Consider the following 27,134-nt stretch of genomic DNA (forward strand, 5'->3'; position numbering starts at 1 on the left):
CGTGACATGTTAGAGATAACGTTGTCCAGAATATCAATAGTATAAATCTAAAAAAGACCAGTGCTACAAGGTGTATTTCCTGAACATGAGCACATCTTTTTAATTCAATAATTTTTAGACATTTTACAATTCTAGTAAAAAATACAAATATTATCAATAATAAAAAGTAATCAAAAACATTTCATAATTATAAAAAAAGCACAATAATAATCAAACAGTTTACAATGATAATCTATCCTTTGGAACACTGATAACACATAAAGGTCATTTGGAGTTTGACGATTTATTGACCAGAACCAGAACATTTTTTTAATAAGAACTATTGCTGTGGAGCTTTTGGGTGAAACTAATCATCACTTTACATAAAGGTTTAGTGTTTTGTTGCGAGGGCGGAGCTTAACGTTCTGACTTTAGTATTTTTAGCACTTTCAGGATTAAGCAAAGGTGAGAGTTTAGTTAAGAACTGTTGATTTGTCAAGTTTAGGCCTTTGGAATGCTATTTGTTATATTTTGGAGAGATTGGAGAGTTTTGTTTTGTTTCAGATTTAGATCTACAGAAATGTTCATCCAGTTAGATAGGGTGCGCCAAGGAATGAGAAGCACTGACAGAAGAAGTGTAGTTGATAAGAGGCAGAGTGACCTTGCTCCAGAATGTGCCCTGGTTTAAATGCCCGGGTTGTGTAATGGGAAAATGTCATGTCATTCTCTCTACGTTGGTATTGTTTACAGATGATATGCTAAAGTCAAAAGGCAAAGCTCTCGATTTACCGGTCGGTCTACGTTCCTGCCCTCACCTATGTCATGAGCTTTGGGTAATGACTAAAAGAACAAGATCGCGGATACAAGCGGTCGAAATGAGTTTCCTCCGCCGTGTGGCTGGGCGCTCCCTTAGAGACAAGGTGAGGAGCTCAGTCACACGAGAGGAGCTCAGAGTAGAGCCGCTGCTGCTCCACATCGAGAGGAGCCAGCTGAGGTGGCTCGGGCATCTGTTCCGGATGCCTCCTGGGCGCCTCCCTGGGGAGGTGTTTCTGACATGCCCCAACGGGAAGAGGCCCCGGGCAAGACCCAGGACACGTTGGAGAGACTATGTCTCTCGGCTGGCCTGGGAACGCCTCGGGATCCCCCCGGAGGAGTTGGGTGAAGTGTCTGGGGAGTAGGAAGTCTGGGAGTCTCTACTTTTAATTTGAATAAATATAAATGAAGCCTACTGTACAGGATTTGTGACACACAATGCAATCACACCACACTCACTCTTTCTGTTTGTTTTTGTCAGTACCTCCCTGTGAGATCCCACTGCGAGCACGTCTGGCTCCCACACCACCAGCACGAGAGAGGGTCACTGCGCCTCCTGTGGACCGGACACTGGAGAAGACTGACCACACCCGCACCCAGACCACTGCCACACCTCCACAAACACACCACAGCCACAAGCTCATTTCTGCGAGTCAAGCCTGCTCTAAGCAGGGCACAAACAAGACTGACTAACATCATTGTGTCTGTGGTGGCCTTAGAGTCAATCAGTCGATCGTTGATTATGGACACTGAAGCTGACACTGGTGGATGAATGCCACCTCAAAGAGATTTCATGCAAGGACCTAAAAAGGATATCGCTGCTGCAAAAATAAGCAATAGAAAGAAGCCACTGGAAAAGAGTCCGAAAGACAGTGTTTAGAAAGCAATCAGTGAGAGACTGATCCACCCTCGCTGTGTGAAGGAAAGGTTCCGTAGGTCTTTCCTTCCTGCTGCTGTCAGACTTTATAACAAAAACTGTTAGTACTGAACACTCGCAATACTGACCTAACCTAATACTGATGTGCAATTCTGTCATAATATGACAGAATGTGCAATTGCTGTTGGAATTCATGTGCAATTCATGTGCTGTCATGTGCAATTACTGTCGTGATCACATGCAATGGTATTTATGTATTTATTTATTTATTTATTTGTCTATGGGAGTTTTTATTTATTCATAGGAGATCTTCTACTGAAAGTGTTTTTCAGACTTCCTATAAGTGGTCTGTTCTTCTGTATCTACCTCTGTATCTACCTGCGTTGCACCAATGAAATTTCCCCATGTGGGACAATAAAGGAATATCATATCTTATCTTATCTATCTGGACTCAAAGAAGACAAAACTAAAGAGAATCTATCAAACCAGACCATGAGACCACTATGAGTAAAACAATGGAGTTTTGATTTATAAATCATGAATATTTGGACAGTGCAGATCAAACGGTGGAGTTGCTATTGTTGAGCATGATCTTGAGAGAAGATAAACTTCTGAGACCACTGCTGAAGTGCAGTGAGAGGACATTGAGCAGAGACTGTCCACTGGGGCTCTTAAAGTTCAAATGGATTTGGTGTGTTCCAAAGGCTAAAACTCCCCAAATCAATTTTGGACTTCCCAAATTATCCAACATAAGAGTTATTCAGATCACTTTATATATATTTTGTGGCAGAGCCCGCCAACAAACTCAGGCTGAGTCAGCGATTTAGTTTTTTTTGGTGCTTTAATTCTCCCACAGTGGAAACCAAGTGCAAAAAAGGTGCTCTGACAAATATTTACAGTGAACAATAGTTGCTGAAAACAAACAAACATGTGTATAGTGTTTTGCCTAGACTTCCCCTTTTAGTCTCTTTCAAAACACCACGCAGACGTTACCTCCACTGTAACCCACATCAGACTGAGGCAGAGCTGAAGAGCTCGCCTTTAAACCCCCGTTGGCCCCTCCCACATTACAAAACAGACATATGAAAATATTATTTACACCAGTCCCACGACTAAATGGATAACTTTTCACCCTCTAAGAGATACAAAAATGTAATATTGTCATAGAAAAATATCAAACTAAATAAACAACCTTGCTGGCTAAAACAGAGATAATTGTGTATGTAAATTATTTGTGGCTCACATGACGACTGAAGCTGAGGCATTTAAACCCCAACGAGGAAGTGCATGGGTTTGATCAAACGCACCACGGGAGGAGAGTGAGGAGACGCAGAGCGCAGGTCAGTGGAACTGTAGATTTAGCGTGTTTTAGATGGGTAGGGGACGCTTCTAAGTGTGCACTCTTAGTCACGGCAAAACGCGCTGGAAGAAATGTGGTAAACTGTTTTAAATGTATATTTGCGATGAACGAATCCACATCGGTGAGCAGCAGCACGTGTTCTTTAGAGAATGCGACTCTCGGACTTGTGAACCTTCTGACTTGTGAATCTTCTGAATTTATACGTTTATCCATCCATCCATCCATCTTCTGCCGCTTTATCCGGGGCCGGGTCGCGGGGGCAGCAGTCTGAGCAGGGACTCCCAGACTTCCTTCTCCCCAGACACTTCCTCTAACTCCTCCGGGGGGATCCCGAGGCGTTCCCAGGCCAGCCGAGAGACATAGTCTCTCCAGCGTGTCCTGGGTCTTCCCCGGGGCCTCTTCCCGGTGGGACATGCCTGAAACACCTCCCGAGGGAGGCGCCCAGGAGGCATCCGGAACAGATGCCCGAGCCACCTCAGCTGGCTCCTCTCGACGTGGAGGAGCAGCGGCTCTACTCCGAGCTCCCCCCGTGTGGCCGAGCTCCTCACCTTATCTCTAAGGGAGCGCCCAGCCACACGGCGGAGGAAACTCATTTCGACCGCTTGTATCCGCGATCTTGTTCTTTCGGTCACTACCCAAAGCTCATGACCATAGGTGAGGGTAGGAACGTAGACCGACCGGTAAATAGAGAGCTTTGCCTTTCGGCTCAGCTCCCTCTTTACCACAACGGTCCGATGCAGCGACTGCATCACTGCAGCCGCTGCACCGATCCGCCTGTCGATCTCACGCTCCATCCTTCCCTCACTCGTGAACAAGACCCCGAGATACTTGAACTCCTCCACTTGGGGCAAGGACACCCCACCCACCTGGAGAGGGCAAGCCACCTTTTTCCGGTCGAGAACCATGGCCTCGGATTTGGAGGTGCTGATTCTCATCCCAGCCGCTTCACACTCGGCTGCAAACCGTCCCAGTGCATGTTGCAGGTCCGGGTTTGATGGAGCCATCAGGACAACATCGTCTGCAAACAGCAGAGATGAGATCCTGTGGTCCCCAAACCGGACCCCCTCCGACCCCTGACTGCGCCTAGAAATTCTGTCCATAAAAATTATGAACAGAACCGGTGACACAGGGCAGCCCTGGCGGAGTCCAACATGCACTGGGAACAGGTCTGACTTACTGCCGGCAATGCGAACACAGCTCCTGCTCCGGTCATACAGGGACCGGACAGCCCTGAGCAAAGGGCCCCGGACCCCGTACTCCCGGAGCACCCCCCAAAGGACACCCCGAGGGACACGGTCAAAAGCCTTCTCCAGATCCACAAAGCACATGTGGACTGGTTTATACGTTTATGATGAATTTTATTTTCTGCCCTCCATAGATTTTCTTGTTTATGACAGTGTAAACAATGTTCCACTCTCCATCGCAGTCACAGAAGAATCAGGCTCTGGTAAATCCACTTTGGTCAATGCTCTCAGAGGCCTGAAGAACTCTGATGAAGGAGCTGCTCCAGCAGGTGTTGTGGAGACCACCATCGATGTATCGCTGCATAGAACGATAGAGTCACTTTACCAGGCACACAAACACCCAGTCATTTCGTGTAATTAAATACCAATGTATCATCAGGGCCGGCCCCAGCACATTTGGTGCCCTAGGCGAGCTACTCCCCTGGCGCGCCCCCCCCCCAAATTTTTATTGGACCAGTTTTACAGTAAAATACTACTTTATTTATCTCAAGAACAAGAGTGCAAAGTGCATAACAAGAATAAAAACAAACAAACAACTAGCAAAAAACAATAGTAATAATAACTAACAATAAACAAATAACAATATTAGCAATAATTAAATAAATACAAAAAATATAATATGTAAAATAAACAAATAATTTAAGAAAAACTACAAACTAACACTAAAAAACTACGAACTATTTACATCAAGGGTTACAGTGCAGTTTTTCTGGCCTTCCTCCCTGCAAAGTCATTGATGACCTCATTGTACGAAATTTGACTACCAACCTCATGGTTTATACTGATCAAAGCCAGACCAGTGAGGCGTTCTTGGGCCATGCTTGACCTCAGGTAAGTCTTCAGCAGTTTTAGTTTGGAAAAACTCCTCTCAGCTGAGGCGACCGTTACTGGCAGTGTTGCACTGATCCGCAGAGCAATACAGAGGTTATTGTAAATTTAAGCTGTTTTGCATGAAAGAATCTTAACAACTCGAGGGTTGACAGGCTCTTCAATGGCAAGTCAGGTAGATTTCTCAAGTCCTGGGCCAGCGCCTTCCCATCCAAATCTGATTGCCCTCCATGGCTTAAGGTGTGTGCAAGTGCCTCCCCTTGCCTCATCACCTCTTGGTGTGGCAGGTCTTGGAAGTTTGACAGGATGCCAAACTTGTCCTCAACAACTTCAAGACCAGCAAACCTCTCCTTTTGTGCTGACACTGCAGCATCCACCACTACGTTAAAAAACGTTACCTCTAGGCTGTGTAAGGCATCTGTCAATGGCTCATCAGGAGACTCGTAGGAGAAGTGCTTCTTTGTGGACTTTAGCCTCTTCTCCACATTCATCTCCTCACACATAGCCTTGGCTGACGTGTGTGCAGCCACAAAGCCTGTGGCTCTGTAGGCCTCAAGAGCGTTTTCAGTCTTTTTCAATAGACTTACTGCTGTATCCACCATGCAAACGTGGTCGGCTTTAGGACCCTGCAGCATAAAAAACAAGTCACGACGTCATGACGTCAATCGGAAGTGGAGACCCGAAGCTACATTTGAGTGATTGTTTCATGTAAATCCACCAAATAAAACCGAAGATATGGTCATTTCAATTCCATTAAAAAAGTGCGGAAAAATGTGCGCTCTTTTATGCGCGTGTTGCATTTATTACAATAACTTTGTCGTCGTAACACACCGACTGCTTTTGATTTTTGGGTCATTTTCCCCATTCGTTAGATTTATTTATTTTAATGCCAAAATAGTGTTGGGAAATATAGAAGGGGGCGCAAAAAACTCTGCCAAGCAAAAACAAATATATAAAAAAAAATTCTAACATTTTCTTCCCCCCCGAGGGGGGCGCTGTTGGCATTCGATATTCTAGCCTGTTCAATCTATCCAGAGGTGATACCCCTGACTTGCTAGAATACGTAACACACTGCTTTCGATTTTTTATTTTTTTATTTTCTCCTTTCGTTAGATTTATTTGTCAATTCCAAAATAGTGTTTGGATACATAGAAGGGGGCGCAAAAAACTCGCCTATCCAGCCTAGTGGAAGGGCCGGCCCTGAGTATCATTACAAAGTAGTCCAAAAACACATGCTCCTTTATATACAAGTTTACCTTCTGTTGTGACTGACTGTCTCACTTTGCATAAACTTTTCCATCCTCATGTAAAGGTCACAGTTTGGTTAGATGGATGCACATTTACTGATGGTTTAGCCACACCCTCTCTGGTGTCCAAAACAGCAGTGGTCAGTACTGGCTTTACATATAATATGTGTATACTAGACCCTGTTGGAGCCATGTGTGGCTTTGTGTGCACACGCGTGGGTACGAGCACAACTCGTCTGGGGTTGGCACTCTGGGTGTGGTTTATAGTGAGAGCGCTCACCTGCTGTGTGTGTCAGTGGCTTGGGTAATGGCAGCGAGGTGAGCGCGAGGAAGACGTTTCACATCGACCAGAAAGACTTGCCTGTTCAGGTATTGTTGCTGTGGCCAAAGCATATTTGTTATCTAATGGAAGTAAGTGCGAAATTCTGTTTGTGTTTGGAGGAATAAGTAACCTAACATGTGCAATGTTCTGTGACGCGTCTTCAATGTTTGAATACCTGTGTCATAGCCTGCTACGGCTTTGGATTAGTTTGGATGCCATTTCTGTGATAGATAGTGTTTTAGGTAGAGGATCTGGAGAAAACCCACCTAGGCACAAACAATATGTAAACTCTGCACAGACTGGGACCCACGAGGCAGGAGTGCTGGTGTTTGAATGTGTTTGTGGATGGATGATGGGTTTCTTCATAAAAGGAAGAATGCAATGGAGGAAGAAAGCTATATATATATATATATATATATATATATATATATATATATATATATATATATTTTATTTTATTTTATTTATTTTTTTTTATTTGACATGGGTTTATAGAGGATTGATTCAAATGAGAACAATGTCTCTGATGTAAAGGGAAATTGCACCAACTACAAACCTTTCTTATAAATCTCACAAGCACAAAGGTCTAAAGGAGAAAGTTGAACATCACCTTCTCAGTCTGCTGATACAAAAGTACTGCTGTGGTTGGACTGAACGAGGGAGAACAACGCCTGTTTATGCAAAACCCCTATTTATACAAAACTTCTATTTATACAAAACTATTTATTCCCTCCAGATCAGTGTCTTCATTCACTTCAGAGAGATCTACAGACAAAGGCTCGGCTCCTGAAAGGTAATTATTTCATACTTTCAAAAGTAATATCAAAAAACAGTCAATAAAGGCTCAACTTTGGGCTGTTTTAGTATTTGTAATTAGTGCTTTATTTTCGTACACTACAACTCCAAACAACTGACATAAAGAATGCCACATTCCAACAGTAATAGGATAAACGTGAGATCTAGTGGTTGAAATACTTATTTTTTTCTCATGGACCAAGATGGCCAACTTCTGTGAAGAAATGAAAAATGCACTTCAAAATAACAACCTGGCCGCTGCTGCTAAACTGGCAAAAGAACATTTAGAAAATCTAGACAAAGTTCCACTCACCATCGCAGTCACAGGAGAGACAGGCTCTGGTAAATCCACTTTTGTCAATGCTCTCAGAGGCCTGAAGAACTCAGACGTGGAGACCACTATGGAGCCGACAGAATACCTCCATCCAGACTACCCCAACGTCAAGATATGGGACCTGCCTGGGATTGGTACTACCAACTTTACAGCTGACAAATACTTAGAGACGGTGGCGTTTAAGAAGTTTGACTTCTTCATCATTGTCTCTGACACTCGATTCAGAGAAAATGATGCAAAACTGGCTCAAAAAATTCAAAATTTGAAGAAGAAGTTCTACTTTGTTCGCTCCAAGATTGACCACAATATAATAGATGAAAAAAGAGACAAGAAAGAGTTCAATGAGGAAGAAACTCTTAAACTTATCAGGGACGACTGCATTGATGGTAATTATACAGTTCACACATCTTTGTTTTGTTTTATTTTGGTATTTTGATGGATAACATAACTTACTTTTACTAAAATGCAGGACTGGAGCAACTGGAGATCAAGTCTCCAAAAGTGTTCCTGGTGTCCGGCAAGGACCGGAACCTGTTCGACTTTGATGCTTTGTGGAAACTTCTGGAGAAAGAGCTGCCTGAACACAAACGAGAAGCTCTGCTACTGGCTGTGACCAACATCAGCCTGGACGTCATCAACAGGAAGAAAGAGGCTTTAAATGACAAAATACAACTGTATGCTTTAGCATCTGCAATGGGGGCAGCTGTGCCAATTCCTGGTATTTCTATCACAGTTGATCTCGCCATCATTATGAAGTTTGTAGTTGAGTGTCAGAAATCTCTGGGTCTTAGCGCTGAGTCTTTGCAGAGTCTTTCTGAAGCCACAGGGGTCTCCATGGAGGAACTCATGGCAGAGATAAAGTCCCCACTGACAGGGGTCAAAATAACCACAGAGCTTGTGATTGGAGTCCTGAGAGGCTGTATATCTGTGGGGGGACTTATGGCAGCAGAGGAGAGAGCCAGGTTAGGCCCAATTATTGGAACACTCGTTCCAATGAGTCTGTCAGCTTTCTCAACGTACCTGGCTCTCAGATACTTACTGAAAAGCCTGTGGGAGGAAACCTATGGGACTGACTGATGCAGAGAGCGATTAACTTTATGTCTATACCAGGGGTGTCAAACGTCCGGCCCGCCAAACCTTTTGAATTCATATTTTATTTTAAAAAATGTTTTATTTTTTTCGTTCATAGAACCGTAGTTACATCCGTAACCGTTTTTATCGCTAAAACTACACTTCCCACAATGCCGCTGGTGGCCGCCCCTCCCCGCGCGGCTCTTCACTGCCGTGTGTACTCCGGAGGGAGAAGTGCTGAGAGAAGTAAGACGAGCGCTTTCGCACTTTACAGCACTTACGCACCTCAGAGCAGAGGTCTGAGTCTGGTTTGGGAAACACGTGGAAGAAAGAAAGAAGACGGTTTTGTGGATGTTAGAGCTGTGCTAAAAGTGGAGCTAATGTGGAGCTAACACGAAAACTAACTTCTGTGATGATGCTCTGAGAGGAAAACATCCTCTACAAACCTGGACAGATCAGGAGCCACAGGTAAAAACACAGGTCAGAGTGTAATAAAGTATGAACATGACTGTGTCCACACTAATGTGACTGTGACACAAACACAATGACCTCATTTGAGTCACTACATGAATCATTTGTCACTAAGATCAACTTAAACTATGAAAATAGCTCATATTGAGTTTGAGCAGAAACATGTCTGTGATATGAACATTTCACATCAGAAATCACATCTAAAGTCATTGTTGCTGTTCCTGCAGCTTCATGAATATGGACTCAGAAAAAAAGCTATTTATCTCTTATATTTTTTATTGTTTTATTTTGTACCTAATATTTGGCCCACAATTTGACAAAAGACTTTGGTTTGATGGAAAACTGTGGCTCATGCACTTATTCTATATTTTCAAGGCCAGAGGTGTAACTTAACCTCCTTAAACGCTCCACGTGTGTTTGTATTTAGTGGTGAGTCAGTTCAGGTGAAAAGATGACTACAGAGAACTACAGAGAACTACAGAGAACTACAGAGAACTACTGAGGACTACAGAGAACTACAGAGAACTACAGAGAACTACAGAGAACTACAGAGAACTACACAGACGTGGAAATGTTACTTAGTATATTTAAAAGGTTTTTTTAGATCTTGAGAAGTTTATTTTGTTATAAAGTCAAATACAATATTCTTCAGTTCCAAATAGACTAAATGTTTATCTCTGTAGATCTGAAGTTGTGATGCTCATAAACTGAAGCACAGTGTTGGTGAAATGACACTTGTTTTTCTTAATACATTTCAGTTTATGAGAACAAACGAGTTTGTAATTTATTTTAATCGATCCAGTAATTGCTTCAAAAACAGCGTAGGCTATATAAAGCTATTTATTTCTTATATTTTTTATTGTTTTATGTTATGTTCGGCCCGCGACCCAGCCTGAGCGTCAAAATTCGGCCCGCGGGCCAAAATGAGTTTGACACCTCTGGTTTATACTTTAAATTTCATACGGCAATAAAAGCTTTGAAAGATACATCAATAAAAATGATTAATATGAGCAATATTCTATTGTACTTTACTTATTACAGCTGATATATATATATATATTCTGCTGAGCCTGACCAGCTTTAACTTGTTGCCGTTTCACTCACAAAGAACTAATAAAGAGTTTGAACTGTTGAACCTCTGACATAAATCTCATTAAAAACATCAACATTACAAATATGATTTCCTTTTCTTTGTTCATTCATTGCTTTCGTCCTTCAGTGTCACTCTTTCTGCCGTTAGATAACACGAGGTAATAATGAGGTCCAAAGTCCAGCTCTCGGTGGGTCGTGGGATATTTACAGACTTTTGTATTTGACTTAGTGTTTGAAAATGGAGCAGGTTTCGGAGCACTTGTGTCGATACAAAGGTTATAACTTTGCTGCTGGGTGGACCACTCCGGAGTACCTCGATTCACTTCAGGGTTTTCAGATCCGAGGCAGCGACTTATTCCTGGTCACTTACCCCAAATCAGGTCAGTCGAGTCCCTTTATAGAACAGCGAGTCTAACAAACCCATGAGTCGGACTTTAAATCTCTGCGATGACAGAGCGGTCGTATATAGTCTGTATCTGAACCTTATATTGAGCTAGTTCTGTATAACAGGGGTGTGGACTTTTGATTTGATTTCTGATGTGAAATGTTCATATCACAGACATGTTTCTGCTCAAACTCAATACAAGCTCGCTATTTTCATAGTTTAAGTTGATCTTAGTGACAAATGATTCATGTAGTGACTCAAATGAGGTCATTGTGTTTGTGTCACAGTCACATTAGTGTGGACACAGTCATGTTCATACTTTATTACACTCTGACCTGTGTTTTTACCTGTGGCTCCTGATCTGTCCAGGTTTGTAGAGGATGTTTTCCTCACAGAGCATCATCACAAAAGTTAGTTTTCTTGTTAGCTCCACATTAGCTCCACTTTTAGCACAACTCTTTCTTCCACGTGTTTCCCAAACCACACGTCTCTGTCCTCGCTCAGACCTCTGCTCTGAGGTGCGTAAGTGCTGTAAAGTGCGCAAACGCGTGTCTTACTTCTCTCAGCACTTCTCCCTCCGGAGTACACACGGCAGTGAAGAGCCCGCGTGGAGGGGCGGCCACCAGCGGCATTGTGGGATGTGTAGTTTTAGCGATAAAAACGGTTACGGATGTAACTACGGTTCTATGAACAAAAATAAATAAATATATATATATTTAAAATAAAATATGAATTCAAAATGTTTGGCGGGCCGGATTAAAACGTTTGGCGGGCCGGATCCTTCGGGCTGGACGTTTGACACCCCTGCTGTATAACATACACTCTATAACATAAGGGTCCATTTGATAAATATTTAATTCAATGTGCCTTTTTTGTTTTAGACACTTTGATGGCCAAAATATCACACTCATTTATTCAACTGAATCCATAATAGCTTTAGTATTGTAGGGTAACATACTAGTACAAGTACTGTAAGGTTATGAATGTCCACCCACATGTGAAGGAGGCGGGGCATTCAAGGTTGATATCGATTAAAGAATTGTTCAAGAATTCAAACATGACACACTGCATAAGTGTGGATAAGTTTGAATCATATTTTTATGAGTAGAATGGGGCACCAGCCGGATAATCGGCAATTTTAACAACTCTATAATCAGATATCTAGATTAATTAATTAATTAGAAATTAATTTGCTCGTTGATCTAAAGGTTTGAGAACGTAACCGTGACATTGACCCCTTTTCTGGAAATGAAGGAACACTTTACCAAATGTGGGTTATGAAGATTTAATGACCAAAGAATTAAACAGATAAATATGAATTAGGAATATGCAAATGAGTCGATTTAGAGATGGAAAACACTAGACATGATGGTTCTAGATCTATCTAGGTGTGTGTTAGAGTTAAGTCTAAGATGAGATTATCAGCCAGCCTGTGAAGTGCATTCATACGAACGGAACCAGAAGCTGTGATCCTGAGGAGACGGGCCTGCGTGGGGTCCAAGGGCCTGCGTGGGGTCCAAGGGCCTGCGTGGGGTCCAAGGGCCTGGGGTCCAAGGGCCTGCGTGGGGTCCAAGGGCCTGCGTGGGGTCCAAGAGCCTGCGTGGGGTCCAAGGGCCTACGTGGGGTCCAAGAGCCTGCGTGGGGTCCAAGGGCCTACGTGGGGTCCAAGGGCCTGCGTGGGGTCCAAGGGCCTGCGTGGGGTCCAAGGGCCTGCGTGGGGTCCAAGAGCCTGCGTGGGGTCCAAGGGCCTACGTGGGGTCCAAGAGCCTGCGTGGGGTCCAAGGGCCTACATGGGGTCCAAGAGCCTGCGCGTCGTTCGTGTCGCCTCCAGGCTTCACTCAGGGGTCACGCTGCAGCTCAGTCCACACACTGGCCAGAGCAGGGCTGCTCTGGAGCTCGGCTCTGACGTTGTCTGGCCAAAGAAGGACTGGATCAGGTTCTGCGATCTGCGTTCTCCTTGGCTCTGAGGCGTTCTCCTTGGCTCTGAGGCGTTCTCCTTGGCTCTGAGGCGTTCTCCTTGGCTCTGAGGCGTTCCCAAATAAAAAGGCCGTCGTGCTGCTCCACCGATGTGGCTGGTCCAAAAGGCTGTGGACTTGAAAAGTTGCAAAAGGTCCTTGCTTGATTTGCGTGATGCAGCATCAATCACGTTTTAAAAAACGGGCACAGGTTTCTTAGTTTTGGGAGGGAACATTAGCTTCTGCGGGCATGTCTCTTGGAAAAGTCTTTGTCTCGTAGCTTAGCATTGCTCACGCTAGCTGGGCCCGAGACCTGCCCCCCAACGCCCGTTGTCATGGACTTTGCTGGTGGGACCTTGAATGGAGGGTCGAGCTTCGAAAGAAACACCGATGGAACTGAGTGTAACTCTCTGCTCTTTCCTTTGTCTTTCCCCGCTGGGTTTTTTTTTTGGCGCCGTGGCTTCAGCCAATCAGCATGCACGCTGGGGTCAGAGCTGATAAGGGGTCGAGGTCTGGCTTTAGGCCACAAGAGTTACACGAAAGGTAAAATTGTCCACAAAACAAGTTATGAAACTGTTAAAATGACATGTAAAATACGATATCACAATATGTACATGTAAAGTCATCTGGTGGACACATTTTTGCAATCTGATGATTGTCTATTAAAACCACTAAAACCGCATAGTCTTTCAGCGTTTTAGCGTTTGTCTTGGAGAGATCGTTACTCTCTGTAATCCAAAAGGAGTCATTTGATGAAAAGTTATTTTTCAAAGTTCAAAGCGTCTCTGTTCGTTCTCTTTCACGTCCTCTGCTTTTGAGGGCCGTAAAACTACACACGGACAGCTGATAACACCATTCCTGTCACCATGGCAAGGGGGAGGACATCTGCATATCCTACAGCATAAATATATAATTGATTTTTACTCTGACAAATGTGATTGCATTGCTTCATGAATATGTACAGGACCTTGGACCTAATCTCCACTTGACCCTTTTTTCATTTAAGTTTAGTATTTATTACTTAATAGTACTTTAGTTGACAAAAATATCTATTACTTTTTAATCCGTTTTAGTCAGAAAACTGTGTCATGGATGAAAAGTTTAATCCTCATGTTGCTCAAAGGCACAATCTGGACGCAGCAGGTCCTGATCTCCATCTGCGAGTTGTCTGGACGTTTGAACGAGTATCCCAACAACCTGGAGCAGATGCCGTGGCTGGAGTACACTGAGGGCCGAGCGGACTACGCACTCAGACCCTCCCCTCGACTGTTCGCCACCCACCTGCCCCCGGCTCTGATGCCCCGGGGGCTCAGGGACAAGAGGGCTCAGGTCCGACACTTCTCAATGGGCCGATGGAGCTTTATTTCATACGTCGCCAATGACAACTGTAATTTGACGTTTACATCGACATAGCGTTCTCTTCTGAGCGGAAACAGCAAGAGTAAAAGTCACACAATTAATGACATAAAGTATACAACAAACACGACACAACATTTACAAGACATACTGGTACACACACTTAAAAATGTACACTAAAAAAATATATCAAAATTAAATGAATGAACATCTCAAAGTTTTCAAAAATAAATAAATCATAATTAAACAAATACGTAGATTACAGAAAGAATGAATTAATCTGGTTTGGATGCAATTACCCACATGTTTGAGTTGTTGACATGATTCTGGGGGTTAGTGCACTTATTCTGAGATAATCAAAAGTGACAATATTACAGCACAGGTCTTGTTACAATAGAACACAATTATGTTCTTTAAACTGGTGCTGGTGGTTCCCCTTGTGGCTCAAATGCATATAGCACAAAGAATATAGATAAGATTTTGTCTTTAAAACAAAAGGAAAAATCGTACGCTATATAAATTCCAGTGTAATTTTTTTGTTCTTTTTTTTTTAAAACATCTTTTTAATATAATTTTTCTGCATGTCTTTCCAGATTATATATGTGATGCGAAACCCAAAGGACAACCTCGTGTCTTATTATCACTTCAGCAAAGTTTTCAATGACCTGGAGAATCCAAACAGCTTTGAGGAATTCTTGGAACAGTATTTAGCAGGAAATGGTAAAAACGTCATTTAATTTTCACAATAGAAATGCCAAGTATTTTAATCATATTTATCTCTCCAAAAATAATAAATGTGTTACATCACTGTTCCATTTAAATGTTGTATGTTGACTGACGTGGAACGCAAATGATGTGTTTTGGGTCAACATGAAATAAGTAAATAGAAAATTGCATTAATTAGGCTTATATTATGTATGTTTAAAATTTAAATAATGGACGTGGTGAATAATGTTAGTGACAAAAACCTACATTATGACTGAGATGCTACTAACGGAAAGTTCCGACCATCATTTGAACGCTTCTTTATTTAGGAACGTTTATAATTTTGCTGATTGCGGAGCTTTGAATTTAATCGAGATGTTTTTAAGATGTTGTAGCAGTTCAAAATATTGTTATTCATTATGAGATTTACCCATATTTTCCCCAGACTTGACGTAGTTTTAAAAATAAAAACATTTCTTCCCGCAGTTGGTGCATCGTCCTGGTTTGATCACGTCCGTCTGTGGCGGTCAGTCTGTGACCAGTACAACATCCTCTATCTGACCTACGAGGACATGAAACGGGTGAGGAATCTGTGAAAACATAAGAATAACCAGACTTTTCTCATGGAGTTTCTTTGGTTTTCAAGGACTTGAGAGGAGAAGTGGTGAAAATCTGTCATTTCCTGGGTAAAAGCCTCAGTGATGCAGACGTCGATGAAGTTGTGCGTAAATCGACATTTGAAACGATGAAGAATGACTCAAAAGCCAACTATAAGTTTTTGCCGGAAGAGAAGCTGAGTGGAAGCTTCATGCGCAAAGGTAAAAAAGTGAAAACCTCACCTGTTTCAAAATGTTTTTAGTTACTGCCAAACAAAGACATTGTAAATAAGTTATTTAACACTTTCACAAATCTGAGTTTCATTTCCTTGTGGCCGAGTAGTTCATTCGCATGTCAATCATCCCTTGCGTCCTACTGCACACCTGCAGCCTCGTTCCCAGGATAGCAGCACGTTTCCTGGCTGCGCATGCGTGGTGGATATGTCGGTGTGTGTTTAGCGAGTTCCTTCAGTGAACAGTACAAAATGACGACAGAGAAAGACTGTGTTCGAGCTCAGAAGAGACGGAAATCTGCGGAGACGAGAGATGCGATCCATCGTGCTAATAAACAAACGCACGTGTAGCAGCGGGGCTGTAGCGTTTGAGGTTTGATTGGAGGTGGCCTCTTGGAAAGAACAGGAGAGTGGGGGGCGAGTGTGCGCATTTTATAAAATGGGACTAGCAGTTACTTGAGTTCTGAAATCGGCAAAAAATTCTCTATTATTCCTTTATTATTCCTAATGTTTCCATCAAATACTATAATTTCCCTGACCTCCGGGGATGAGGAGGGAGACCTCAAAACCAGAAAACCTTTGGAACACCTAACACAGCAAGCAAGGTCTTGTCAATAAATAAATAAAATATAGCCCTGAGTCTACTCTAAACCCTGAGCTCACACAGTTGCGGACACAAAGAATGCTTTTATTTGTTCCAGCAGCACCCTCTGGTGGTCAGAGACACACCAAAGGCGACTGCACAGTAGACAACAGTGTGAAGCTATTGCAGGGTGATCTGGTGGGATTGGTGTTGACCCGTGGGGTGCTGCGTGTGCCGATAAGAAGACTGCACATGAACAGAGTCCTTGTTTGCTTCCTGTAAATCTCTGTCAGTTTTGTGTTTATGAATAACATGAGAACGTTATAATTTTCCAGGCCGCGTTGGAGACTGGAAAAACACTTTCACTGTCGCTCAGAGTGAACGAGTGGATCGAATCCTGGAAGAGCGACTTGGAGACATGAATCTGCAGTTTATTTGGGAATAAAAGCTAAACTTATGATCCACATGAAGAAGTTGATTATAGCAGTAAACTATGGCACTTATTCAATTACCGTCACCTACCCACAGATCTAACCTGTAACTTGACTTGGTGGCATCTCCATGGAGATACATTTGGTAAAGTTTATTGGTATGCTGTGGAATATTCCAAGGCCTTTTTTCCCCCCCAAGATTTTCTTGTTCGAGCAGTAATTCTCTCAATGTTCACATCAATCACTAAATAGTTGAGAACCTTCTGAGAATCACTGGGCCTAAACCCAGACTATATCAGGCTCAATTCACCATAGTAGCAACTAAAAATGAATTAGACAAAACCAGATACATTAAAAAATGAAACTAAACCACTGATATAGTTTTAAATAACATGAGTAAAAAATACACAAAACTGAAGATTTAGGCAAAAATATCTTGATTTATGCCAAAGTGTATTAATTTGTGAGATGCCACATATTTAACCACACGAGATTTATTTTTCAGTTCTCTTTATGTTTAAACCATCTTCGAAAGAGTTGTAGTTAAACAGCTTTGTGGCCCCCTACAGGACAATAATAGCTTTTTACAGTCAGTTTTTGGTCCACTCTACATCACATTACTGCAATATAGTTAAAGTCACGAATAACTTGTCATTAGCTGCTGACGATGGACTGGTCTCAATCCTGGTTCTGATGGACCTCCATTTAACACCACTGACCACTACCACAAGACACAAGACACAGCGCACTTTGCAGTGATTTTAAACAGTTTTTATTGCTTTTTTAAAGCGCTTTTAATTTATGGGTTTGTGCATATTTCACTTCCTGTTTTTAATCACATAACCTAATGTTCACAACTTGACTGTTTTACCTCTTGTTTTTAACCAATGAAGGAAAACAGCCCGCATCGCAAGCTAACGAAGCTAGCAAAGCAAACGAAGCAAACAAAGCTAACGAAGCTAACGAAGCTAACATGGCTAGCAAACCTCCCCAGAGAAACGGGGTCCCAAATACAAAAACGACAGAACGAATTAGTAATAAGTTTACACGCTGAAAAGGGTTTAGATTCTGTTAAAATTTTAAAATGGACAATTTAATAATTATTATATTTTTGTTTAGCTGTGCATATGAGTGAAAGGATTTTTCTTTGCACTCTTCTCTTTTATTTCTTAAACAGTTTTGTGATTTCTGTAATTTATTTGTGATTTTAATGCATTTTTCCTGCTGTGTGAAGCACTTTGAATTGCATTGTATGAAATGTGCTCTACAAATAAACTTTTGTTTGGGTTCAGTTGTGTTTTAGTTTTTATTGATTTGTGGGATGTATTTTGATTTACACAATGGTTGATTGTGAAAAAAAAATAATAATAATTACAGATGCAATTTTCTATTCATTAATTTTGAATGTTCGCTTGTTCCCTATAGGGGTGACTGGAGCCTATCCCAGTGACTTAGGGCTTTAGGCGGGGGTTCACCCTCGGCAGAGGCCGGATCCAGATTTTCAATTTTGTATACAATTTATGTGTAGGTCGTATAAATCCTTTTGTGATTCCCATCAGCTTTTATGACAATGCGGTAGACGGTAAGATAACTACTGTACAACACTGACAGTGCCCTCTAGAGGCAGGAGCAAAAACAACACCCTTTTACATTAGTTTCACTGTTTTTATGGTTTGTTTAAGGAGCCGTTGTACAAATACCCAACACAACACACTTTTTATTCATGTGTTTGCAGTATAAAATTCACATTAGTTTGAATTGGCTGCTCTTTTATTCCCAAATAAACTGCAGATTCCGATCTCCAAGTTTCTCCTCCAGGACTCGATCCATTCTTTCACTCTGAGCAACAGTGAAAGTGTTCTTCCAGTCTCCAATGTGCCCTGCAAAGACAACAGCTTATTTATATACGATACAGTTTAAAGTATAAAGGAAGTATATTTGGGCTTGTACATAATATGTCACCAAATTATAAACAAATGGCAAATAAGCTAAAGCTATTGCAGTCCGTCCCTTTTTTCACCAACATGATTAGATTGTCAGCTTGAGAGGGACAAAAGTGATAACTAAACCTAAATTTAGGGGAGAAATAAGATTTTGCCTGCCAATTAGTATATATAGAATATTATTTCACATTTTGTTCATTGTAAACCACAATAATGATCTAAAACACCTGAATAATAAAAAGGTCCATTGACTTCCTGTTCTAAGCTGCAGAACAGAGAAGCCCCGCCTCTATCAGGTGTTGAAGTTTAGTCTGTAATCGACTGCGAGAGGCCAGGATCGTTCTCATGGTCTTTATTTGGTGAAAACAGGCAAAACAGTAACTTGTTGTATTGTCTTGCTCCTAAGTGAGTCCCACTGTGGTTTATATAGCTGTAGCTTTGGAGATATAAACTAGATAAATGCATGACAACAACCGGAGTCTGAATACTGTCAACTATTGCAAGTAAGTACAGAGGAGTAGGCGGAGACAGGTGGTAAGTGAAAACAGACATTTTCTGAGCATGTCGAAATACAACTTTAAGAAAGTTAATGAGGGAAAATAATTAGCTCAATAAAAGTCTATACTTCATTGTTTTTCCTTTAACCAAACACTAACCTTAACCATTTTCCTAATCCTAACCTAAACCATAACTTGTTTCCCAACCTTAATCCAAACTCTAAACTTGATCACTTTGATAGACCGATAAGACCATCCCTCTGGAGCATATGATCTAAACCTTAAGGATTTTATACAGAGAAAGTCGGTGTGCTTCTGCTCCTCTTGTTATTCAAGTAATTTTAGATTTATATTGAGGTTTAAAAAGAACAAAATATGAGCTACTGATTTTTGACGTTATGGTTTATCACTAAAACCTGAATAACTTAAACTGCGACAGGTCATCTTTATATTAAACATTGACAAATGTTACACATAGTTACCTTTGCACATGAAGTCTCCCTTGGATAGCTCTTCTGGCAGAAACCTATAGTTTGCTTTTGGATCCTGCTTCATTGTTTCAAATGTCGATTTTTCTACAACTTCATCGACGTCTGCATCACTGAGGCTTTTACCCAGGAAATGGCAGATTTTCACCACTTCTCCTCTCAAGTCCTTGAAAACAAAAGAAACTACATGAGAAAAGTCTGGGTATTCTTATGTTTTCACAGATTCCTCACCCGTTGTGTGTCAGATAGAGAATGTTGTACTGGTCACAGACTGACCGCCACAGACGGACGTGATCAAACCAGGACGATGGTCCAGCTATGAAGGACAAGAAAGATCTGTTCAATAAAAAAACTAAAATAATCATAACAGCCTTCCCCGCACAAGCCAACTACACCAATAAAAGCCCCACCGCCCCCTCGCCTTTCACCTGGTATCTCCCATCCCCCCTCGCCTTTCACCTGGTATCTCCCATCCCCCCTCGCCTTTCACCTGGTATCTCCCATCCCCCCCTCGCCGTTCACCTGGTATCTCCCATCCCCCCCTCGCCGTTCACCTGGTATCTCCCATCCCCCCTCGCCTTTCACCTGGTATCTCCCATCCCCCCTCGCCTTTCACCTGGTATCTCCCATCCCCCCCTCGCCTTTCACCTGGTATCTCCCATCCCCCCCTCGCCGTTCACCTGGTATCTCCCATCCCCCCTCGCCTTTCACCTGGTATCTCCCATCCCCCCTCGCCGTTCACCTGGTATCTCCCATCCCCCCCTCGCCGTTCACCTGGTATCTCCCATCCCCCCCTCGCCGTTCACCTGGTATCTCCCATCCCCCCTCGCCTTTCACCTGGTATCTCCCATCCCCCCTCGCCTTTCACCTGGTATCTCCCATCCCCCCCTCGCCGTTCACCTGGTATCTCCCATCCCCCCTCGCCTTTCACCTGGTATCTCCCATCCCCCCTCGCCTTTCACCTGGTATCTCCCATCCCCCCTCGCCGTTCACCTGGTATCTCCCATCCCCCCTCGCCGTTCACCTGGTATCTCCCATAGACAAGATGCACTGGGTCTCAGCGTTGCCGGGACTTATTGTCATATTAAAAATCAAACAAACCCAGGGCCCTATGTAAAAAGAGCCCCCCCTAGTGCTAGTTCTGTAGTCACATCACACAGATGGGAAAACAAAATGCGAGTCAGGCTGCCCAATCTGAGAAATGTGATTCATATTCCCTGTGAAAAGATAAAGCCCAGTCCCACTGAAACTTGTCTGAAATGTATGTAATGTATCTATGTAACAAATCATTCTTAAGACAAGTTTTGTTGTTTGTTGTTTCACTGACTTTCCTTGGCATTTTTTAAGAGGGGAGGATGGAATCAGAATAAGAATAAAATTTTATTTTCCACGTTATCAAATCACATTTCTACCATCCAGAAGTCGGAGTTGAATTTAAAAATAGAATTTTATTCTGAATAATTTTCTTGGATTCTTAGAATATAGGCCCTACTACCACCTGTCTACATTATCTACATAATTATAGTTATCAATGCAAGAAATTTAAAATAATAAATATTCTGAAGTAATGATCATTCTTTAGTTGAAAACTTGTCATTAAACAGGTTTATTTCAACAAAAACTGGTCATACTAGACAGAGCAACATACTCCCTTTGTTTTTATTTGTTTTTATTTTTAATTTGCCCACCCTTTTCTTTTACATTTACTTTGATTCAGCACTCAACCCCTGGAGCTAACAGCTTAGCCCCCGGGGTCCGAACTCAGCCTAGCCGGCAAAAGTGACAATCACAAAAACTAACACCAAACCACCATAAAACACACGACCCACGGGTCAAGAAATACAGAACACCGGAAAAAAAACACGAAGATTCAGACAAAACACACCCAAAACACGAACGAATAAGGATTAAGGAATACACACAGTTACACACATCAGACAACACAAGAAACACAAAAGAAACAAATAAAACTGAATGATTGAGGGAGAGTGGACGCTTGCGCGCCGGGGCTCCGGCCAGCGGCCAACAAGTGATCTCGGTGAAGATGTTCACTTACCCACATTTCCAGCCCAGTAGTCCTCAAAGAAGTCCCCAGTAGTCTTTTATGAATTTCCAGGCCTTTCAAAACAAAGCTGAAGTGATAATAAGACACAGCGTTGTCCTTTGGATTCCTCATCACGTGTATGACCTGACCAAGAAATACAGAGAAATGTTTCAGTGCAATTGGACATGTAATAAATGTTGTGCATTGACGCTGTGTTTGAAATGAGATCTTAAGAACCAATTTCAATTTGTTCCCAAAATTGAAAAAAATAAATAACTAAATAAAATAAAACACTGAAATTTAGCCTCGGAGTATCCTTTGTTTTTCGCAATGCGGAGAGCTCGCCTTCATCACCAGGGTGCCCGGAATGAAGGACTAAACCCAGTGAATAGACTTTAAAGTCTCTCTATGGCCTAGCACCAAAGTCCATGTTAGTGCCATATGAAGCGTCTCGGACTCTGAGGAGACTCTGAGGACCTCAGGGACCGGCCTCCTGCTGGTGCCAGAGTCAGGACTAAACAAGGACCGGCCTCCTGCTGGTGCCAGAGTCAGGACTAAACATGGACCGGCCTCCTGCTGGTGCCAGAGTCAGGACTAAACATGGACCGGCCTCCTGCTGGTGCCAGAGTCAGGACTAAACATGGACCGGCCTCCTGCTGGTGCCAGGGTCAGGACTAAACATGGACCGGCCTCCTGCTGGTGCCAGAATCAGGACTAAACATGGACCGGCCTCCTGCTGGTGCCAGAGTCAGGACTAAACATGGACCGGCGTCCTGCTGGTGCCAGAGTCAGGACTAAACATGGGGGATTTGCGTTCCAGTTTTACGAAGCTAAAATCTGGATCCGTTTCCATGAGGTTGTGAGACGGTCCCTGATGCTGGCAGCGTTTAAATCTTGGCTAAAACTTTTCTGTTAAGCTGTGGTTTTGAGTCAAAGCATTTGATCTACAATTCATTCATTTTAACGTAATTATTAATGCTTTTTAAATTTTGTCTTATTTAATTTGATCACTTGCTCTACGAATACATTTGATACATTTATATAGAGTTTAACGTTCAGTAAATAATAGCTGGAGGCTCTGGGCGTAATATTTAATGTTTGCTCATGTACAAGTGCTGTAGACAATCAAATAAGTCATTTCTATTACTCAATATAATTACTAAATACAAAGGCTTTACAGTAAAACAAAATACATGTATTCATTCATTTCCTACCGCTTAGTCTCCTTATTGAGAGGCGTGAACCGGATTTATTTCATGTTCTTAACAATGTGGCTCATGAAGAAAATGGTTTGCTTGTGATTGTGATGTGACTACATGGTGTTTTTACAACATCTGAGTTACCTTTGCTCTTTTGTCCTTCACCCCTGGAGGGAGGCGAGAGGTCGGGAGGGAGGTGAGAGGTGAACAGACGAGGAGATGGACGGCTTGTATGATCCATGACCGGCACGTTTATCTCCAGCCACGGCATCTGTCTCAGGTTGTGGGGACACTCCTGCAACTCTCCAGCAGGTTTACAGATGGAGATGACGATCTGCTGGGCCCAGATTGTACCTTCACGTGGAGAGAACTCTGCCGTAAACCCATCTGCTTATCATAAACCATTGTCACCGCTGAAGAGGCCACGTAGAATATCTATATACCTGAAATGCAGAGGTGTGAAATGTGGTCAAATGTTACTTTGAAATAATATTACTCAAGTTAAGTGTAATTTTGTAGTCCAAGAAATTACTTGAGTTAAAAAGTGAGAGTAATTGTCTTGTTTTAATGTTGTCTTTGTTGCAGTGCACTCACATACGCACTCCCAACATGTTTTTAACAAAGAAATCAACACTTTTTGGCACCTATTGCCAGTCTGATCTTAGGTGGTGTCTGTGAAATCATAACTGTAAAATGTTACCACTAGTGAAACAGCAGAGATAGCAAAGTGTCTGGAGAAAATAGAGTGACAGACCAGGGGGCGGGTCGTTTTGATCTTCCTGTGACGTCACTTCCCGGTGAGTGTATTCTGTTTCGAGAGTTGTTCATTTGCTACTTTTTATCATTAATCTACGAATTATACACAAACTACACAGAATTAAAAGTTTGATTGCTCCATAAACAACGCGGAGCCTCAAGCCTAGCTCAGCCTGAACTCTGGCTCATTCTCTGACGACATGTGGAGGCCAGGGTTATGGAGTTAGAAGCACAGATCCGCTGTTCAGGAGCTGAAGTCCAGCTATAGCCAGCTTGTAGCATCGGGCTCACCAGACCAAATTACTTAAAAAAAAAATAGCACACACAAATGATACAAATAAGTATGTAAAATATGGAATGCTAAACATTAGGTCAATTTCCTCCACTTTTAGTTAACTAATTATTTAGTGATAACAGATCCTCTAGCTCTGACTGAAACTTGGCTTCAACAAGATGATCATGTCAGACTAATGAGTCCTCCCCGTCCAGTCAGTTGATCTTTGAAATACTGTGTAGGGTTCTTACTCATTTCCTCCTTTGTACTCAGATGTAATGTATATTCTCTGGGATTAGCCATGACATTGTGGACACGTGTAGGATTTTAGGTAGTTAATGTTCATATTTATATTTAAAAAGGGGCACCAGCTGAAGCTTGTTACATTACTATCTGCTCAGTCTCATTCTCTGAAGGGGAGAACACGATTCATTGACTGACAATTATAATTCTATAAAGATCAATAAAAAGGCTCTATAAACCAGAATGATTTTGTGTGGTTTAATAAAGATAAAAGCAGTTAATTACACATTTGGTTACACAGGCTGTGCCTGGGCTCAACTTAGTTAAAAGAAATACTGGTATTAAGAATTACGTTTTGATTAATTCTAGTGGAATAACGCAAGGAAACCTGACTTTAATGCCACTCTGCAAGTATCAGCCACTCTCAGGTCTTAAGGGTCCATGGGAAGGCTCAGAACAGGCTTTGGGTCCTCTTTGGGTCCTCTTTGGATCCTCTTTAGGTCCTCTTTGGGTCCTCTTTGGGTCCTCTTTGGGTCCTCGGAGCTGTCTGTGGTGCTGATCCTTGAGCAGGTTTAGTGTTCGAAGGGTTTAATGAGTCCAAGGTCCATTGACTTGTGCATTCTTTGATGAAGATGTAGCTTCAGCCTTTGCTGAAAGTACAGTCAGTACAGAGCCTCCCTGGTGGGGGAGGGGCCCCTGGGGTCCACGACCCAGTGTGTCCTGGTTCAGATCAAGAGCCGGAGGGAAGAGAGAAGCGCAGGCTCGTCTGGTCTTTCATCAAACCTCAGAGGTGTGGCCTAGAGTAGGAGTGACTAACTCTTTAGTCAAACTTATTCTCAGTTTGGACAAATTTAATTTATACCAGCAAAATGACATGTAACCATGACAACATACTGCAACATCGTCAATGAACACACATCATTAGCAGGTAATGAGGAAGTACATTAAATATGACATGTAACACATTTAAAACACAGTTCTTATGGCAAACTAAAGTAAAACATGATTTAGTGACAAGATCACACAGTAAACGTTAAGTCAGTTTAGATGTGAAATATAATCATTAGGACTTAATCCTGAGAATCTTTCCATCCTGTTCCTTATCAGAGGTGTTGACCTGAGGGGTAAAGGGCTCTGGTGAAGATAGTGCTTTGGTCTTTGGTCTTGAACTGTGAAAAGGTCTGTCTTTCTGGGACATATGCCTACAACTCAATCCCAACTGGCAATTGCTTCCTTTTTTGGACATTTCTGATTGATTGCAATAATATGATCAAATTCATCAGTAAAATCCCCCAAAATATTGAGACAATCATTTTTGTAAACATTACCCTCCTCTAGTTACAAACAGTCCTTTCAGCACTGACCTGATTTGGGATAAGTGACCACCTCTCGTACCTCAAAGCTCTGCAGTGATTGGATGTGTTCCACTGAGGACAACTCGCTGGGACAACTGTGGCCCTTGTAATGGATGAGAGTCGACATTGTGACAGAGAAGAAGCTCAACACAGGGATTGTGTTTCAGGTGATTGAGCTTTGACCTAATGAAGTCAAACAGCATTTTGGGCCATCCTTGTTTTGTGAGGGCCGGATTCTCATTGGCCACTCATTAAAGTGTTAATAATTATGGCATTAATTAAAATGTTATAATAAACAACAATACCATAAACTAAAACAAATTAAAATAAAAACAATTGTGATGGACAAAATACAATTGAAAATATATATGGATAACATTGTATATAAAATATTTAAAAAATAAACATATTTGTAAAAATTGAATTTATAAATAATCAATTTAGAAAATAAATAATAATAATAAATAATAATACATGGTTTCATAAATAAATAAAATAAAAAGAAATAGAAAGAAACATATGGCCTACTAAAATGCATTAAAATACTGGTGTTGTTTTCGGTTTATTTTATTTTAATGTATAAATGTTACTTAATTTGTTTGTTTTTTAATTTATTGTTTTTGTTTTGTTTTTTGTTGTTGTCATTTTGTGTGTTTTAGTCTTTGTAACTGTATTGTTATGTTAATTGTTTTGTTATTTAAAAAAAAAGTGTTAAGATAAAAAGTCCGTAATTGACAACAAATCACATTTGCTCATTTCGAGGTGTAATAACGTCGTCCTCATCATTTTCTGTATTGTTTTTGGTTTGGATATTTATTTTGTTATTAACTTTTCAGTTATTCATTTACATCATATAATTTGGCCAATATGCACTGATTTCTTGCCGTTGTTTGCCGTGCGATTTTTATCAAATGAGAAGAAATATAAAACATAATCATCCATTCTGTTACAAAATGGAGTTAAGCAGTATTTTATTACATTCGGTTTCCTTGTGTCGTTTTTGTGTCATGTCAATCTTTAATAAATGCAAAACACATCTGTTTAAATGTATTTAATAAGAATAATGAACATGAATTAACATGTTGAATAAATGTAAATCTGATTATAGCTATAAATGTAATTTGATCTGCAGTCCTAAGGCAGGTATAAAACAATACAACAAACAAATATCAGATTAATACAACACAAGGAGATGATCACACGTCTGGTTTGATTTTAACCACAGTTTGAGTTTTAAAGCTACAATGTGGGACTCCCTTATTAAGAGGAGTTTTGGAAACAGAAAAGGTTTATTGCCATTGTCAATGAACAGAACTCAAACATAGGAACCTGCTTTGGTGATTCGGTGCAACATAAAACAATGATAAAAGAAACTATACAAGTCAAAAAGAACATACAGAACATCTCGAGGACGGTCCTAGTGTACAAGACACAGCACAATAGGTGGTCTGAAGCAGGGCAGAGTAATTAACCAAACAAACATGTCCGCCGGGGGTAACCAAGGACGCCAGGGAGCAAAGCTGCCCACTTGTGTTCCAACATCAGGCGAAAGGGAAAGGGGACTTGAGAGGACTTCACTCCATGACCTTTGCAGCTACGTGATTGGCCAGCCGGCGGATGTGCGCGTTACTACATTCGTTATTATGTTTGTTGTTGTG

At 41.7% G+C, this 27,134-nt stretch overlaps 2 protein-coding genes and 1 pseudogene across 2 annotated transcripts; 2 read left to right on the plus strand and 1 right to left on the minus strand.

The window, feature by feature from the left end:
• The first annotated feature begins 7,668 nt into the window (after positions 1-7,668).
• LOC140358177 (interferon-gamma-inducible GTPase 10-like) lies at positions 7,669-8,877 on the plus strand. The gene is made up of 2 exons (XM_072442862.1): positions 7,669-8,185; positions 8,269-8,877. The coding sequence occupies exons 1-2, from the start codon at positions 7,669-7,671 to the stop codon at positions 8,874-8,876; spliced, it is 1,125 nt and encodes a 374-aa protein (XP_072298963.1). The 3' UTR covers position 8,877.
• Positions 8,878-10,621: 1,744 nt separating this feature from the next.
• sult3st1 (sulfotransferase family 3, cytosolic sulfotransferase 1) lies at positions 10,622-16,708 on the plus strand. Its single transcript, XM_072442151.1, has 6 exons — positions 10,622-10,813; positions 13,897-14,102; positions 14,723-14,849; positions 15,321-15,415; positions 15,481-15,652; positions 16,582-16,708. The coding sequence occupies exons 1-6, from the start codon at positions 10,672-10,674 to the stop codon at positions 16,689-16,691; spliced, it is 852 nt and encodes a 283-aa protein (XP_072298252.1). The 5' UTR covers positions 10,622-10,671; the 3' UTR covers positions 16,692-16,708.
• Positions 16,709-18,425: 1,717 nt separating this feature from the next.
• On the minus strand, positions 18,426-25,603 carry LOC140358784 (amine sulfotransferase-like; annotated as a pseudogene).
• Between the last annotated feature and the right edge of the window lie 1,531 nt (positions 25,604-27,134).

This window comes from Eucyclogobius newberryi, unplaced genomic scaffold, assembly GCF_026437365.1.
Source record: "Eucyclogobius newberryi isolate DKJ021-1_F unplaced genomic scaffold, fEucNew1.0.hap1 SCAF_13, whole genome shotgun sequence".
NCBI classification, from domain to species: Eukaryota; Metazoa; Chordata; class Actinopteri; order Gobiiformes; family Gobiidae; genus Eucyclogobius; species Eucyclogobius newberryi.

Bases quoted from the DNA above. Each gene is read 5' to 3' on its own strand.
- LOC140358177 (XM_072442862.1), top strand. From the start codon at position 7,669: ATGGCCAACTTCTGTGAAGAAATGAAAAATGCACTTCAAAATAACAAC. The intron at 8,186-8,268 runs GTAATTATACAG...ACTAAAATGCAG, and splicing joins CAGGGACGACTGCATTGATG to GACTGGAGCAACTGGAGATC.
- sult3st1 (XM_072442151.1), top strand. From the start codon at position 10,672: ATGGAGCAGGTTTCGGAGCACTTGTGTCGATACAAAGGTTATAACTTT. The intron at 14,103-14,722 runs GTCCGACACTTC...ATGTCTTTCCAG, and splicing joins TCAGGGACAAGAGGGCTCAG to ATTATATATGTGATGCGAAA. The intron at 15,416-15,480 runs GTGAGGAATCTG...TTGGTTTTCAAG, and splicing joins CCTACGAGGACATGAAACGG to GACTTGAGAGGAGAAGTGGT.